Below are 18766 nucleotides of genomic sequence, written 5' to 3' on the forward strand. Positions count from 1 at the left end.
TCTAGGTCCAAAAGGCTTCTTAACAGCTTCAATCAAATGGACTATTTGCATTGTCGTCGTCTTCCCCCTCTTTTACGTTGCTGCTACTCTCTGGTACCTCGACTAGCCGGTGCCCCCGCACATTGACTCTGTACCGGTACCCCCTGTATATAGCCTCGCTACTGTTATTTTATTGTTGCTCTTTAATTATTTTTTATTTTTTATTTTTCTTCTTTTTTATTTTTTACTTCAGTTTATTTTAGTAAATACTTTAACACTTATTTGTCTTAAAACTGCATGTTGGTTAAGGGCTTGTAAGTAAACATTTCACTGTAAGTTCTACACCTGTTGTATACGGCGCATGTGACAAATACAATTTGATTTGATTTGATATGCAGTTGTTTTTATAATTCAGCTGTGCTGTAGCCTATTTATAGCTCAGGTTTGCTGTGCCCATGTCTCAGAGGTGTCTCTCTCTCTCCCTCTCTCTCTCCCTCTGCCTCTTTCTCTCTCTCCATCTCACTCTCTCTGTGTGTGTTCTCAGGCCATGTTCAGTCTGTGCATGGTGGAGAGTGAGGCGGATGAGGTGGCGCTTCAGGGAGTTACCAGTGTGGGACTGAAACATGCACTAGACTTTGCCTACACAGGACAGGTGAGTCTACAGTAGCACCTTCATCTACAGTGTCACGAACCGGCTCAAGTTCGTAACAAAAGGGAGACACGTGGAGACAAGGAGTACTCAAAGTATATATTTATTAATTAAAGTAAACTAAATCAAATAACAATGGTGTGTGTAATCAGTAATCAGTAGTGTACGTGAGTGTTTGCATGCATAAATGTAATATGGAAAAGTGTTGAAAAGCGCCAAAACAAACAACCCAAAAAGGCCTAAAAAATATCACAACCAAGATCAAAGTAACTGCCTGGAGAGAGTCTCCCCAATGAATGTGGAAGAGGTCCATTTATCCCGGGACACACCCGGCCCAGGTGTTTCCCATGTAACTGACGACCCCCCCAACTCCGCCCACCGGCATCCTAATAAGGAAACAAGAGCAAAGAGAGAATACGGCAGACAGAGTGGGAGGGTCGTCACACCCCCCCCCATAAGACCGGGGACCAACAAGGACCCCGGCCCAACGTACCAGCCCCTGCGTCCCAAACCGACAAGTTGTACATGTTCACCCCTCCACTTGCCCCACCCATCATCCTCCTCTCCAGACCTCAGCAACCTTTAAGAGGAAAGAAAAACACAAGACTAGGAGGGGACAAACAGGAAAGATAGAACATGACAAAATCAAACACTGGTCGGTCACATCAATATTCATGAACAGGGCGCACGAGAGAGCGCATCAGCAATCACGTTATCAGTCCCCCGGATGTGCCGCACATCTAGATGGAAAGATTGTAAAAATAAACACCATCTCATTATCCTCTGGTTAGGACACCTCATGGACCTCAAAAATGTGAGAGGGTTATGGTCGGTGTAAACCACAATAGGTACTACACCCGACCCAACATACACTTCAAAGTGTTGTAGCGCCCATATAAGTGCTAATGCTTCTTTTTCAATGACAGAATAGTTCAACTGATAATGGTTAAACTTTTTGGAAAAGAAACTAACAGGCCTCTCAACCCCAGCCACATCTGCTTGCAGCAACACTGCCCCCGCCCCCACATGACTAGCATCCACCTGCAAGGTAAATGACAAATCCACACGAGGAGCAGCCAGTACCGGAGTTGAAGTAAGCAACCTCTTTGCATCTTCGAAAGCCTGTTGACAATGAGAAGACCATACGTACACAGCCTTAGCTTTCAGCAAATCTGTCAAGGGAGCGACCACAGTAGAGAAGTTCCTACAAAAACCACGATAATACCCAATCATTCCCAAGAAACGCATCAGTTCCTTTTTAGTAGTTGGTAGTGGAAAAGCATCAATAGCTACCACTTTAGCCCGAACAGGACGCACTTCACCCTGCCCAACCACCTTTCCAAGGTATGTCACAGTCGCCTGAGCAAACTCACATTTAGCCAAATTTATCGTGAGACGACCCGCAGCCAGACGTTCGAACAAGGCTTGAATACGGGACAGATGTTCCTCCCAAGTATCTGCATATATCACTACATCGTCCAGATAAACAGCGCACCCGGCCAGACCAGAGACAACCCTGTTCATAAGTCGCTGAAAAGTTGCAGGCGCATTACGCAGCCCGAAACTCATAACCGAATACGAGTACAGACCAAAAGGTGTAATAAAGGCAGAGATTTCACGTGCCCTACTCGTCAGTGGCACCTGCCAATAGCCCTTTAACAGGTCAAATTTGCTCACAAACTTAGCTGCGCCCGACTTGATCAACGCAGTCCTCCATCCGAGGAAGAGAAATGAATCCGGCTTAGTGACATCGTTTACCTTACGGTAGTCCGTACAAAATCTGTTTGTTCCATCCGATTTACTGACCAAGATACAGGGAGAAGCCCAACTGGAGAAAGAAGGCTCTGCTATTTTACTCTCCAGCATGTACCTGACCTCAGCATCCAGACAACGCAGTTTCTCTGAAGAAACTCTATAGAACCGTTGACGAATGGGGTCAGCATCTCCAATGTCAATATCATGTTCTATTAAGTTTGTACGTGTTGGTGTATCAGAAAACAACCCTGGAAATCTCCGAATCAGACCCACCATCTCTTTCCGCCCATCAACAGGTAGATGAGTAAGAAGACTATCTAAAATCTCCAGTGTCTCTGAATTCTTCAATCTACCCTGCAGTATGCAATCGTCGGGACCAGAAACCTCTTCCTGCTCCTGCACAGACCTAGCATGACCAGAATCCAGGGTATAAACAGTATCAGCCAAAAGAACAGCCTTACCGTCCTCTGTAGACTCCCCCTGTTCAGTCTCAGAGGAACGTGCATAATAGGGTTTTAACAAATTTATATGGCACAGTTGATGTGCTTTCCTCCGTTCTGGAGTGGCAACTAGATAATTTTGCTCAGTGTCCTGGCGCACCACTGTATATGGACCTTGAAACTTGGCTTGAAAAGGAGAACCAACAATTGGCAGCAGAGCCAGAACCTGATCACCTGGACTAAAGTGACGAGGCTCAGCTCGCCGATCATATATGCTCTTCATCCTGTCCTGTGAAGATGATAGCTTCTCTTTAGCCATTTCACCAGCGGCATACAAGCGTCGCCGAAAATCACACACATATGATAACAGGGACTGAGGAGGCTCGGGAGACTTCCAGTCATCCTGGAGAACAAATAAAAGCCCACGCACCTTATGTCCAAACACTAGGTCATTTGGGCTAAAACCTGTGCTCTCCTGTGAAACCTCCCTAGCAGCTAACAGTAACCAAGGCAACCCCTCCTCCCAATCCTTATCCATCTCAGTACAATAAGATCTCAACAAAGACTTAAGCGTTTGATGGAAACGTTCCAGTGCTCCTTGACTTTGGGCATGATAAGCGCTAGCCAAGTTGTGTTTAATATGGAGTTGTTGGAGAACCTGTCCAAAGAGATTAGAGGTGAAATTAGATCCTTGATCACTTTGAATGACCTTAGGGATTCAAACAGTGAGAAAAACTGAGTCAAAGCTTTTAACACAGACTTAGTCGTGATAGACCTGAGAGGATAGGCAGCAGGAAACCTAGTGGTCTGACACATCACAGTCAACAAATAATTACTACCCTTTCTGGAACGAGGCAGAGGACCAACACAGTCAATAATCAGATACTCAAAAGGGTTACTGAGTACAGGAATAGGGAACAGTGGTACCGGCTTAATAGCTTGATTAGGTTTACCAGTTAATTGACAGGTGTGACAAGTTTTGATGAAATCAGAAACATCCCTCTTTAATCTTGGCCAAAAAAAATTTCGTAATATGCGATTGTAGGTTTTTCTCACACCCATATGCCCAGCAACGTCGTTGTGAGAAGTTGTCAGCACCAACTCACGAAGCTTAACTGGTACCACAACCTGACTAATCGCCTCCCCCAGAAAACAACTACCATGAGACATCCACTTTCTCATCAGGACCTCCTCTTGGAGAAAATAGCCCTGTGCGACATCTCCCAACTGTTCCACAGACACAATTTGGTCCCGCAACTCTTCTAATGTAGGGTCAGTCCGTTGCGCCTCGATTAAATCGGAGCGGGATACAGATAACGGGATAACAGGGAAAACAGTAACAGACTTCTTTATGGTATTCTCGTTAGCCAGCTCCGTGACCAGGTCGTCATGGATCATAGAACGCGTCACTGCACACGCAGAAAACACCTCTGGGAAATCCTGCGCACTCTCATCAGGAATCCCTACAATTGACGGCTTAGTGGAAACCACTAAAGATGGAGACACGATAGGCCACACACGCTCCCCAGCCAAGTTATTTCCAAGGATCACGTCAATACCCTCAATAGGCAATGAAGGACGCACCCCCACAACAACCTCACCTTTCACCAGTCCACAATCCAACATCAGTTTATGCAATGGAACTGACAGAGTGTTCAAACCTATTCCCCTGATTAGAACACTATTCCCCGAATCAGTCTCCGCGAGAGAAGGGTAACACAGACTCCAACACAAATGATTCAGAGGCACCTGTGTCTCTTAGGATCTTTACTGGCACTCGGTTCTTACTTCCTACCATAGACACAAAACCCTCCGTAACGAAAGGTAAATAGTCGGGATCAATATAACCCTTCACCTGGCTCCGGGCAGGAGACAATGCGTCATGAGTGAACTGATGTGGAACAGGCGCGGCTAACGCTGCAGGCCTCGATTTACCATAAGCACCTGTACTGAATTTACCCCTAGATCTAAGAATCGGACATTCATTTTTCCAATGACCTAATTCTTGACAGTAGTGACACTCTTGACCAACGTCAGTTTTACCACGGGTATCAGTCTCAACCCTATTTGAATGAAACTCTGCCCGGGAACCGAAGTATCTCGGCGAGCGAGGCCCAAATCTCTGCGAACGCCCACACTCACTCCGAATACGGGGTTCGGCAAAAACATTTTTGTGAGTCAACACATATTCATCGGCCAAAACCGCAGCTTCAGCAACAGTCTTTATTTTTCGTTCGTTAGTATGCGTCGGCTATACGATCAGGGATTGTGTCCTTAAATTGTTCTAACATAATCAGATCACACAGCCCTTGGAAAGTCATAACTGCAGAGGCAGAACACCAGCGATTGAACTGTGAAGATAATATTCGCGCAAACTCAACATGAGTCTGCTGATCATCCCTTTTTAAAGTTCTAAATCGTTGGCGGTAAGCCTCAGGGACCAATTCGTAACTCTGTAACACAGCCGTTTTAACCTTCTCATAACTAACACTGTCTGCTACGCTAAGAGCTGAATATGCTTCTTGCGCTTTACCAGTCAGCACACACTGCAACATCAAAGTGCGATCAGAATCAGGCCAACTCCTAGCGTCAGCAACACGCTCAAACAATGAAAAGAATGTCTCCGGGTCCTTTTCATTAAACTGGGGCAACAACCGTAAATTCCCTACAACATCAAATGTCTCTGGATTACGACCAAAAGAGGAACGACCCTAGGTAACTCTGGGTCACCTTCCCAGAGCAAACTCTCCCCTGAGAGCTTTCCTTCCCTAACCAACTCTAGTCGCTCTTGTTGCAGCTTGATTTTTAGCACGCTCCATATCCTGTTTAAATTCCAATTCCCTTTCATATTTTACACGATCATGCTCCATTTTAGCTCTTTGTCCATTTCGTTCATGCTCCATTTTAGCTTGTTCATGCTCCATTTTAGCTCTTTGTCCATTTTGTTCATGCTCTAGCTGTAACAGAAGCAGTTCTTTCTGCTGTTCAAAAAGAAGACCACTATGACTAACCGATGGAGCGGTCATTGTAACATATCGGGGAGACAACGTGTCCTCAGCAGAGGCTGCCCCAGTGGTAACATCCAGAATACCACTCTCCATCAAATTGGCCTTCAATATTAACCTAATAGAATTTTTTTAGACGTTTATCACTAATTTCAACCTTGTAGTGTTCAGCAACCTTCAACAGCTGTTCTTTAGTACATAATTCTAACAGTTCTTCTGATGGAAAGCGAATGAACTCGTCTACATTAGACGCCATAATCAGGGAAAAAAAAGTAAATATATATAGATCATAATAATCTTGCTCAACCCCTCTGCTGAGCACACCAGACACAAGAGAAATACAATCACACCGAGCACCACAGAAAAGAGCTGGGATATGGAGCTTCCCCAAAACCTACAATAACTCAACCCTAGTCTTCGTGCAGATTTGCGGTGGGTAATTACGCACTGTAGCCCGCTGGCAAGGAATTAAACCCCCAGCACGCTGGTAGATTTCCCCAAGCCACGGATGTGCCCCCGAGACAACTGCTCAGTCCACTGACACCACACAAAAATAACAAACATTTAACCATGCCCACGTATCCCAAAACAAAACACGTCACTAAGCCTATCAGGGGAAAAAGCTATAGCTCCGGGTAGCAAATGTCACTACCCTACCCAATCTCCCACGGAGGTACACAGCCGATTGTACTCACCTCAGACCGATGTCCCAACAGCGAGTAGAGCAAGAGTTTCCAGGCTGGGCAGGGACTGGAAACTAACCAATGTACTCTCTCCAACGCAGTACAAAACCCAAAGGCAACCAATACTGGCCTATCAAACTCAAACAAACTAACAAAATTTACAAGGAAAAACCCTACAGAATTGGACATTAACTCCACGTTCTCCCAAACACAACCAGTTCAAGATCCCGGACGAACCCCCACTTGTCACGAACCGGCTCAAGTTCGTAACAAAAGGGAGACACGTGGAGACAAGGAGTACTCAAAGTATATATTTATTAATTAAAGTAAACTAAATCAAATAACAATGGTGTGTGTAATCAGTAATCAGTAGTGTACGTGAGTGTTTGCATGCATAAATGTAATATGGAAAAGTGTTGAAAAGCGCCAAAACAAACAACCCAAAAAGGCCTCAAAAATATCACAACCAAGATCAAAGTAACTGCCTGGAGAGAGTCTCCCCAATGAATGTGGAAGAGGTCCATTTATCCCGGGACACACCCGGCCCAGGTGTTTCCCATGTAACTGACGACCCCCCCAACTCCGCCCACCGGCATCCTAATAAGGAAACAAGAGCAAAGAGAGAATACGGCAGACAGAGTGGGAGGGTCGTCACAACAGCTAGCCACCCCACACATGTCCTCAAGTCACACACAGGTACTGTACTGTACTGAACTGTACACACAATCATATCTCACAAATATCCAGGCTTAAACTAACTAAGAGTGACAGTTTTCTGCTTTTTTTCACATAAAACATGGCAAAATATGTAGAATTGCAGGAAATGTGATTTAAAACAGCTAAATTTTCTGCCCGCCTCATGACAAATTGTGAAGAATTGCAGGAAATTTGATTTAAAATGGCAACGTTTTCTCTCTGCCAACAAGAGGGGTGTGAACAGTTTGAGCAGTTTGGGGTCGCATAATAATATAATAATAATATGCCATTTAGCAGATGCTTATATCCAAAGTGACTTACAGTCATGTGTGCATACATTTTTACGTATGGGTGGTCCCGGGGATCGAACCCACTCCCCTGGCGTTACAAGCGCCATGCTCTACCAATTGAGCTACAGAGGACGCATGAGTCGCGATGTGGGGGTTTGTTACTATGATGATAAATGACCATCCGGAACTTTACCATCTAGTAAATTTGTGTGACTGGACCAAATAGTGGTTGAGTACCCCTGCTATAGCCTTTGCATGGATGTGATACTGTATCTAACCTGACCCTACAGTATGCCAGTGACCCCCCCCTCTCTCTCTCTTCTCTCTTTCTTTCTCTCGCCTATCTCTCTTCCCCCCATCTTTCTCTCCCTCTCTGCGGTGAGGAGTCAGGAGATCTATGCCCTGTGGCCCAGCAGTGAGAGGCTGGCTAGCTCATAATTATTCCTAATTGCATTTCCACAGTGGACATGAGCAGAGGGAGTTGTGTTGATGTAGGTCAGCAGCCGGCTGCCAGTCCATTTCTGTCTGCTGAGACGATCAGTAAACAACCACACAGCTAGTTGCTGATACACACCAGCCACATGTCAGGGGCCATAGGGTTAGCAGACATGCTGTTGCTATATGTTGCTATACAGGCTACACTGAGAGGACACAGCACGCACACATTAGAAATATTAGTCTTACTTTTTATTTGATGTTGCTAAAACCATGTATTTACAAGGCAATTACATGTAAATGTGACAGGTATCACAGTTGTAAGAAGAATAACTGTGTGTGAATAGCAATGTATAATAACACTCAAACTGCAATGTAATGACCCTTTAAATTCATGTTTTATAGACACTGAATATAAAGTCGGACCAACACATGTAGTCTACTGAAGAACAGATAGCGTTAATAATGCCTCTCAAATGCTTTCAGTAACAGAAGCGTGAAAGCACATTAGTTTAAATGCTATTGCACACAAGACCACGCCTGGCCTGAGACCACAGTCACACACCCACACACATGAATCAGCAGCATTATATAAAGTGACCACTGGTCCTGAGTGCTTCTGTCATTGAATGCGTCCCAAATGGCACCCTATTCCCTACATAGTGCACTACTTTTGACAACAACCCAATGGGAACTATATAGGGAATATGGTGTCATTTGGGACGCAACCTGTCTGTCTGGGGAGGTGAGCAGTGTGTGAGGTGGACAGGAAGTGGTCTCACCCAGGTCCTCTCCTCAGATAATGCTGGAGCCAGGGGTGATTCAGGATGTTCTGTCGGCAGGAAGTCACCTTCAGCTGCTGGAGCTGCTCAGTCTCTGCTCACACTACCTCGTCCAGGTGAGGAGTCAAGACAGACATAGACACACACACACACACACACACACTCACATATATTACATACTCACACATACAGTCATATACAGTACAGTCAAATACACACACACGTATCACACACACACTCACTCACTCAGTCACTCACTCAATCACTCACACACACAGACACTCGCACACACTGCAATTTATTGTGTATATCAAGGGTCTACTTTCCATATGTTCAAGGTTCTTCCGAACCACACAAGACCACACATTAAACCCACCTGTCACCACCAGAGAGATACATTAGCATGGCAATTGGCAAACCGTTACATCATGTTATGGTAAACAGTGCTCTCATACCCCATCTGCTGGTAGAGAGAGAAATGGACACTGTTGCACACCATTGATTTCACTGCACTGTCCCTACAGACAAACTTCCTGCTCACTGTAAATAAAATCAAATGTTATTTGTCACATGCGCCAAATACAACAGGTGTAAACCTTACAGTGACATGCTTACTTACAAGCCCTTAACCAACAATGCAGTTTTAAGAAAATTAAGTGTTAAGTAAACAATAGATAAGTAAAAAATTAATCAGTAAAATAACAGTAAAAATAACAGTAGCGAGGCTATATACAGGGGGGTACCGGTACAGAGTCAATGTGCGGGGGCACCGGTTAGTCAAGGTAATATGTACATGTAGATAGAGTTAAAGTGACTATGCATAGATAATAAACGGAGAGTAGCAGCAGCGTAAAAGAGGGGGTGGGGTGGGGGTGGGGTGGGGAGGACAATGCAAATAGTCCGGGTAACCATTTGATTAGCTGTTCAGGAGTCTTATGGCTTGGAGGTAGAAGCTGTTAAGAAACCTTTTGGACCTAGACTTGGTGCTCCGGTACCGCTTGCCGTGCAGTAGCAGAGAGAACAGTCTATGACTGTTGCCATACCAGGCAGTGATGCAACCATTCAGGATGCTCTCGATGGTGCAGCTGTATAACTTTTTGAGGATCTGAGGACCCATGCCAAATCTTTTCAGTCTCCTGAGGGGGAATAGGCTTTGTTGTGCCCTCTTCACAACTGTCTTGGTGTGTTTGGACCATGATAGTTCGTTGGTGATGTGGACACCAAGGAACTTGAAGCTCTCAACCTGCTCCACTACAGCCCCGTCGATGAGAATGGGGGCGTGCTCGGTCCTTCTTTTCCTGTAGTCCACAGTCATCTCCTTTGTCTGTGATCTAACTGCTATTCAATTAGATAGCAGTTAGATCACAGCTGAATATGCAGAGAAGAGGCCCAGGTTAACATAAAATATATATTCACTAGCTTTCTATATAAGTGTTTTGTCTGTATGAAAGGTGGCATTGTACAGATTATTTTTGTGTGTGAATGTTTGTGTGGGTGAGTGTTTGAGCTGAATACTTACAGAGCCATGCAGTATATTGTACATCACTCTGCTTACTGCCAGCAGATGGCAGACTTATTCCACTCTCGATCTCCATTTTCTATTCTCTTGCCTCCTCTCCTGTTCTCTCTCTCTCTCTCTCTCTCTCTCTCTCTCTCTCTCTCTCTCTCTCTCTCTCTCTCTCTCTCTCTCTCTCTCAGTCACTCATTCTCATACTCTCATACTCTGAGATCTGCTTGAATAACAATGTGGTCTCATCTCATTAGATTCAGTGATATATAAACTGCAGTTCAAAAACACCCGAAAGAAAGTGTAGGACCCAGAGTGCATGTGAGTGATATTTAACTGTATGTCAGTGTGTTACAGTATGTATTAACTCAAACCCTACACCCCAACCGAGCACTCCGTTCTGCCACCTCTGGTCTCTTGGCCCTCCCACCCCTACAGGGGGTCAGTTCCTGCTCAAAGCTCTTCTCTGTCCTGGCACCCCAATAGTGGAACAAACTTCCCCCTAACGTCAGGACAGCGGAGTCCCTGCCCATCTTCTGAAATGTTTTGAAACCCTTCCTCCTCAAAGAGTATCTTAAATAAATCCCACGGTACCCCCGTCCTGCTACTTTATTGTGGGAAGATCACAGTCCCATGGCTGTGATATGTGGTTGTCTCACCTAGTTATCCTAAGAAGAATGCACTAATTGTAAGTTGCTCTGGATAAGAGCTTCTGCTAAATGACAAGCTGGGTTTCTCAACTCCACGACATGTACATCAGTTAATACGAGGTTAACAGCCGGTGGTTGTATTTGAAGAAAGTTTTATTAAAAAGTATCATGGAGGCTAGTATTTCAGCAAAGAAAGGCACGCCTTTACACAGGACAAACATAGGTTGAAGAATATATATTTTTTACAAGTATCGACTGACAGTTACTCGATGTAGTCGGAGGTTCAGTACGCCCACAGTCGTCGCGGAGTTGAGAAACTCAGCTACTAAATGACTCAAATGTAAATGTATTTACCTTTGAGTCTTTACCCTATGCCAATGTGTCCACAACAGGAGCTGAACAGTGTTAACTACCTGGACCTGTACCGTGTGGCTGATCTGTTCCACCTCCCTGCTCTGGAGGAGGCTGTGGTCAGCTTCCTGGTAGAACACCTGTGTGAGCTGCAGCAGAGCCACCAGGAGGAGGTGCTGCTGCTCCCCTACCGCCTCCTCAAGGAGGTGCTGAAGAGCGACCACCTCACCTCCCTCAACGAGGAGGAGATCTGGCAGGTACACTGCACTGGCTCCTCACAGTCAAACACACACAATGGAAGCAACAAACACATGTTCGCAAATGCATGCGCATATACAGACACATGCACGCACGCACACACACACACCACACACACTGTATATATGCACACCATAAAATGCAGATCTTCCATACAGCCAGACCCACACAGACTTTGATATACTACAACACACAATGTGTCATAAAACATCAATTTTCATTGTCTGCACCAAAATGCACTATTTATATTTATGTATCGGAGTGAATAGGAAAGGAAGGCGTATGTCTCTGTGTGTATATATGTATGAGGGATGGGTGAGGTGTGGAGGGGGGGGGGCTGTGCGTTTTGACTGTTCATTTGCACCAATCAGGCCCCCCTCTCCCCCTCTTCTCTCTCCCACCCTCTCTGATTAGGCCCACCGCGGCTTCATCAGGGCCCCAATCCCCCAGCTGTCACTCCGGCCGCCCGACTGATTGAAAACAATCAGGCCTCTGATGGCACAATTACCCTGACCCTTTAGCCAGGCGATGCCGCCATAATCAGACCCTGATTAGGCTGCTTTGGGCCTCCTTCACTCTGCCGAGAAGGTTAATTTGGGCATCCGCCCGAAAAAAAACGTGCGGGAGCCAATACCCAGCCGATATAGTTTGCCTGTCAATCATCGTCACACCGACTTCTCTCCGAGTCTCACGCTCTGGAAATCACATTTTCTTGGGTCTTTGTTTTTTTTCCCCCTTCTTTGCAGTTTGCCTTTCTCTGGCTGCTCTCTCTCTCTCCCTCTCCCTTTCTCTCTCTCTCTTTGGGGAGGAGGGGAGGAAGGGGAAGTTGATTTATTCTCTGCCCCAAGGAAGTTCTCTGATCCAGCGTGACCTTCACAGTCAGCCTACCGGAGCGCACACATCCCTCCGCCACTTCAGAGGTGGGAGGAGGTGGGAGGAGGAGGGAGAGCGAGGGAAAGAGAGAGAAAGGAGGAGAGGGGTGTAGATAGCAAGACCGAGAAGAGGACAAAGCAGAGAGTGGAAGGGGGGGTGTAAATACTGTTGCGTTGGCATGTATTTAAGAAGGAAGAGAAAAAGGAGAGGCATTGACAGTAGCAGGACAATATATACAGTGCATGAGTGATTGATGTGTGAATATGTCTGTGTCTATGTAAATGGTGTTTTGGTGTGCTGTTTGTACAGAATATGGTTTGAATGCATATACAAGCCAGTGTAATGTTTGAATAGGATTTCAGTGTGTATGCAGTGTGCCTGCGAGTCAGGAGGAGGTGCTGACAGTGAACCGCTCCAGCTCAGTAATCTTGCAGTGCTATAATAAGTTCCCTGTCTCTGTACTGATTGTGTTAAAAGCCACTTTGTTTCCCTGATAATGGTATCAGTGATCTTCAGCCATCTCACCCACATTCACACGCTGCTGCCACAGCTAAACAGCCTCCGATTGCTCTCAAGTTCAATTAAATCCCCTCTCTGCTTCTCTCCTCTCCTGGTCCTCAACAAAGGAATGTACCGGTGGATATTCATGATGCTTGCACACAACACACTATTGTGTGTGTGTGTGCGTTTGTATAAGTGTGTTAATGTATACAGTAACACACTCGTCTTGATCTTGCAACACTGCTCTGTAGGCATTTAGAATACTAATAAGAATGAATCGCGTCACTCTGTCTTCCTCTTCCCCTCTCGTCTCTAGCTGGTAGTGTGCTGGTTAGAGCATGACTGTCGGTACCAGTACACAGAGGACCTGATACAGCATGTTCGTTACGGCCTTATGGATGTGGCCGCCCTGCACCACGTGGCACAGTGCCACCCGCTGGTCCAGTCCAGTGCCACCGCCGCCACCCTAGTGGACGAGGCTATAGAGTACCACCGTGCCACCTACGCCCAACCCCTCCGCCAGACCGCCCACACCAAGCCCCGCTTCCAGTCTCTCACCCTCTACATCGCCGGCGGGCGCAAGCGCGAGGTGAGCCGCGTACGGGAGCTGCGTTACTTCAACCCGGCCGCCCAGGAGAACGTGCGGGTGGCAGGGTGCTCCAACTGGAGCGAGCTGGCGCCCATGCCCGCCGGGCGCAGCCACCACTGCGTGGCCGTCATGGGTCACTTCCTGTTTGTGGCGGGTGGCGAGGTGGAGCATTCCACGGGGAGGACGTGTGCAGTGAGGACCGCCTGTCGGTACGACCCCCGGGGGAACCGCTGGACAGAGATAGCCTCCATGAAGGCGTGCAGGGAACACTTTGTCCTGGGGGCTCTGGGCCAGTACCTGTACGCTGTGGGGGGGAGGAATGAGCTGAGACAGGTGCTGCCCACTGTGGAACGCTACTGTCCCAGGAGGAACAAGTGGACCTTCGTCCAGTCCTTTGACCGCTCGCTGTCCTGCCACGCCGGCTGTGTGGCTGACGACCTGCTCTGGGTCTCAGGTACACACACACCCAGATGGAGAATAGTGCATAACAGACTGAACACACACACATACTGTACATACAGTGGGGGAAAAAAGTATTTAGTCAGCCACCAGTTGTGCAAGTTCTCCCACTTAAAAAGATGAGAGAGGCCTGTAAATTTCATCATATGTGCACGTCAACTATGACAGACAAATTGAGAATTTTTTTTCCAGAAAATCACATTGTAGAATTTTTTATGAATTTATTTGCAAATTATGGTGGAAAATAAGTATTTGGTCACCTACAAACAAGCAAGATTTCTGGCTCTCACAGACCTGTAACTTCTTCTTTAAGAGGCTCCTCTGTCCTCCACTCGTTACCTGTATTAATGGCACCTGTTTGAACTTGTTATCAGTATAAAAGACACCTGTCCACAACCTCAAACAGTCACACTCCAAACTCCACTATGGCCAAGACCAAAGAGCTGTCAAAGGACACCAGAAACAAAATTGTAGACCTGCACCAGGCTGGGAAGACTGAATCTGCAATAGGTAAGCAGCTTGGTTTGAAGAAATCAACTGTGGGAGCAATTATTAGGAAATGGAAGACATACAAGACCACTGATAATCTCCCTCGATCTGGGGCTCCACGCAAGATCTCACCGCGTGGGGTCAAAATGATCACAAGAACGGTGAGCAAAAATCCCAGAACCACACGGGGGGACCTAGTGAATGACCTGCAGAGAGCTGGGACCAAAGTAACAAAGCCTACCATCAGTAACACACTACGCCGCCAGGGACTCAAATCCTGCAGTGCCAGACGTGTCCCCCTGCTTAAGCCAGTACATGTCCAGGCCCGTCTGAAGTTTGCTAGAGTGCATTTGGGGAGATTGGGAGAATGTCATATGGTCAGATGAAACCAAAATAGAACTTTTAGGTAAATACTCAACTCGTCGTGTTTGGAGGACAAAGAATGCTGAGTTGCATCCAAAGAACACCATACCTACTGTGAAGCATGGGGGTGGAAACATCATGCTTTGGGGCTGTTTTTCTGCAAAGGGACCAGGACGACTGATCCGTGTAAAGGAAAGAATGAATGGGGCCATGTATCGTGAGATTTTGAGTGAAAACCTCCTTCCATCAGCAAGGGCATTGATGATGAAACGTGGCTGGGTCTTTCAGCATGACAATGATCCCAAACACACCGCCCGGGCAACGAAGGAGTGGCTTCGTAAGAAGCATTTCAAGGTCCTGGAGTGGCCTAGCCAGTCTCCAGATCTCAACCCCATAGAAAATCTTTGGAGGAGTTGAAAGTCTGTGTTGCCCAGCGACAGCCCCAAAACATCACTGCTCTAGAGGAGATCTGCATGGAGGAATGGGCCAAAATACCAGCAACAGTGTGTGAAAACCTTGTGAAGACTTACAGAAAACGTTTGACCTGTGTCATTGCCAACAAAGGGTATATAACAAAGTATTGAGAAACTTTTGTTATTGACCAAATACTTATTTTCCACCATAATTTGCAAATAAATTCATTAAAATCCTACAATGTGATTTTCTGGAATTTTTTTCTCATTTTGTCTGTCATAGTTGACGTGTACCTATGATGAAAATTACAGGCCTCTCTCATCTTTTTAAGTGGGAGAACTTGCACAATTGGTGGCTGACTAAATACTTTTTTTCCCCACTGTATACACACACACACATGCACGCCACCTGTGTGTAATACTCTTCTCTGTTACAGGTGGAGTCACAAACACAGCTCAGTACCAGAATAGACTGATGGTGTACGACCCAGAACAGGTAACTGAAGAACAGGTAGTACAGAGAAATAAGAGAAAAGACAGTAAGACAAATGTCATCCAAACATTTAAGAACCATGGATTCAGAACAATCTGTTTATGTGATAGCTGGGTAATACGCTTGTTTACTGCAATAGGAGGGTGTGTGTTTGTGTGCGTGTGAGACAGAGAGCCCGCGCGCAAGGGGGAGAGTAATAGAGAGAGAAAGAGAGCAAGAGAGAGAGAGTGAGCGAGCAGGAGACAGAGAAAGTCTCATTTGTATTCACCGTGGAGCTACATTCACCTGCCAGGAACACCACCCCCCACCCACACTACCCTCAACAGATGGCCAACCGTCAACTCCCACCAGACATACGCACACACACGCGCGAACACACATACACAATCGCACACACACACACGCTAGCTCACATACGCACACAAACATGGTCACGTACACTCACCCCCCTTTCCCCCACACACACATACAAAACAACCATAGACACACTTAGTCAAATGTGCACAGTCGGATACTCCAGGTAAAATGGAGAGGGTGAAGTATATTATTAGGAATGGGGAGAAATCACTAGGAAAAGTCATAGCCCTGGTGACACATTATTTATCCAGCACTGAACATACATCAATTACCCAAGCAGGGATATGCTAAAATATTAATCCATCTATTCAACATCTTCTCACCATCCTTTTTGCTCCCCACCTTCTCTTTCTCTCACTCTCTCCCCCCACCCCTCTCTCCTCCATTCCCCCCCTCTCCACTCACCCCTCTCTCTCTCTTTCCCCATCTCTCCCCCTTTCTCTCTCTGACAGAACCAGTGGCTGGCCCGCAGTCCCATGCTGCAGAGGCGAGTGTACCACGTCATGGCCGTGGTGAGAAGGCAGCTGTATGTGCTGGGAGGTAATGACCTGGACTACAACAACGACCGCATCCTGGTCCGCCACATCGACTCCTATGACATAGACATGGACCAGTGGACCCGCTGCACCTTCAGCCTACTCACGGGTGGGTGGGCTGCACATACACACGCTCATGCATACGCATGCACGTGCACACACACGCAGACACACACACGTACGCATGCACACATACTAGATAAGATCACTGTCCTCCTTTTTCCCTTGTGACTATCCACCCCTCCCGACCTTGATTCCCTGTGAAGTTGTCAAATAAGTTCAAGGTGAAGTCATGATAGGAGTTATTTCCGGAACTTTCTGAATGCACCCTATGTCTCAGGTGACATTGAATCATATGGCCTCTCTTTGGCACAGTGAATCATTGTTTTCGCTATCTCCTCCGCAGGTCAGAACGAGTCTGGCGTGGCAGTCCATGATGACCGAATCTATGTTGTTGGTGGATATTCTATTTGGACCAATGAGCCCCTAGCGTGTATTCAGGTGAGTGACAGATTTAAGAGGATATAACCTGAAAATGTTATGTTTTATTAAAATATGTTGTGCATTATAAATCATTATGCATAGTTAATAAGGTGTTTTGAATGCACTTATAATGCATTATAAAGAAAGAGGGTGTTCATAGCAAATGTTCTCTTATCAAAAATCTTATAATTTCATGTGTATGACATTTATATTTCACTTCCTGTGGTCCAGGTGTTGGACGTGAGCACGGAGGGGAAGGAGGAAGTGTTCTATGGACCAACTCTACCATTCGCCTCCAATGGAATAGCAACGTGTTTCCTCCCTGCCCCATACTTCACCTGCCCCAACCTACAGACTCTACAAGTGCCCCATCACAGGATAGGAGCTGTCTAACACACTAATAGAGACTACAGTAAATGTCTACATAGATACATCATGCAAACAGCTCATAAGGACATACATACAATTATGTAACACAAAATAATAGAACCAAAGGTCTACTCCTTTACAACAGCCCCACTCTTCCTCTAAATGCATACACACAATATCTACACTAAACACACACACACACACACACACACACTATTGCCACCCATATAAGATTACCCACATCTTCCCCAGTGTCAGGATCCCAACCTGCAGGCGTCACTGCCCATCCTGAGGACTTGACACTACCTATGAACTGAAAAAAACGTGGCCCTGAATGGAAAAAGGAGGGTCCTCAAGAGGACATTGAGGAGGTTCCCTATTCATATCCAGCTACCCTGTAATGATAGACTGATCTTCCATCAGCTGCAGGCTGGGTGTCAATTCCATTTCACTTCAGTCAATTCAGGAAGTAAACAGAAATTCCGATTACAATTTCTGCTAATTGAAAAGCATTGAGAATAGTAGATATTGATTGGAATAATATATCCTGAATTAACATGGAATTGACCCCAACTCTGCTCAGATGACTGGTTGAATAAAGGGCTGCTCTAGTCAAACTGGTGCAGAACAGAAGATCGCAATGCTGGAGCACTCTACGGAGTGAAACGGCTCCCTCTTTTACTAATGCACTATAGGGCTATTGACACTAACTAGCTGTACTTACTTACTACTTACCATAACCCATCTACTTCATACAAAGCCAATGGACCCATCCAAGGACATTTCAGTTGAAACCTGTTGTGTGAACTGTGGACCCATCTTACTCTTTCTTGAGCGTGTGTTTTCTATTCAAGCTCAGGATTTAAGACTGTTTAACAGTTCAATGAATGTGTCTGACCCACTGTTTCATACAGTGCATATACTCAACATACTGTATGTAGGAGAACCACTGTATTATGACATTTTCAAAACATCTCGTTTTACTTTGACCAAAAAATAAGACAAAAGTAATTCCGTAACTCCACCAGCCTCCAGCAGTGAGGAAGTGTGAGAAAGAGTACTTTAAAAACATGTCTTAGTTTTCAGAATAAAGAGGTATGGTACTGTATCAATAAAGCCCATAATAAGTTGAATCGAGCAAGTTGTTCATCTGCCCGTATTTTTTTAATGGGCACAGGGGAGGGTAGTGCGCTTTTCCCCTGGTTTACAATCTCCCTTTTGCAGGCTTTACTATAGAATTCATTCTATCTTTACCCAATTTTCTCATCTGCTTGCATGCACCTCCCCAATATCAAGGTGTTTTGGTACTTCCCTTAGGCACTACGCTTTTCCACACACTAACTATTATTATAAACTGGGTG

At 45.8% G+C, this 18766-nt stretch overlaps 1 protein-coding gene across 1 annotated transcript; it reads left to right on the forward strand.

Moving 5' to 3' along the window:
- Positions 1-484: 484 nt before the first annotated feature.
- Positions 485-18542, forward strand: LOC121585896 (kelch-like protein 32). The gene is made up of 7 exons (XM_045216715.1): positions 485-631; positions 11264-11479; positions 13171-13897; positions 15605-15663; positions 16470-16662; positions 16960-17054; positions 17268-18542. Exons 1-7 carry the CDS (start codon positions 527-529, stop codon positions 17427-17429), a joined length of 1557 nt encoding a protein of 518 aa, XP_045072650.1. The 5' UTR covers positions 485-526; the 3' UTR covers positions 17430-18542.
- The last annotated feature ends 224 nt before the right edge of the window (positions 18543-18766 follow it).

This window comes from Coregonus clupeaformis, unplaced genomic scaffold, assembly GCF_020615455.1.
Source record: "Coregonus clupeaformis isolate EN_2021a unplaced genomic scaffold, ASM2061545v1 scaf0781, whole genome shotgun sequence".
Classification (NCBI taxonomy): domain Eukaryota; kingdom Metazoa; phylum Chordata; class Actinopteri; order Salmoniformes; family Salmonidae; genus Coregonus; species Coregonus clupeaformis.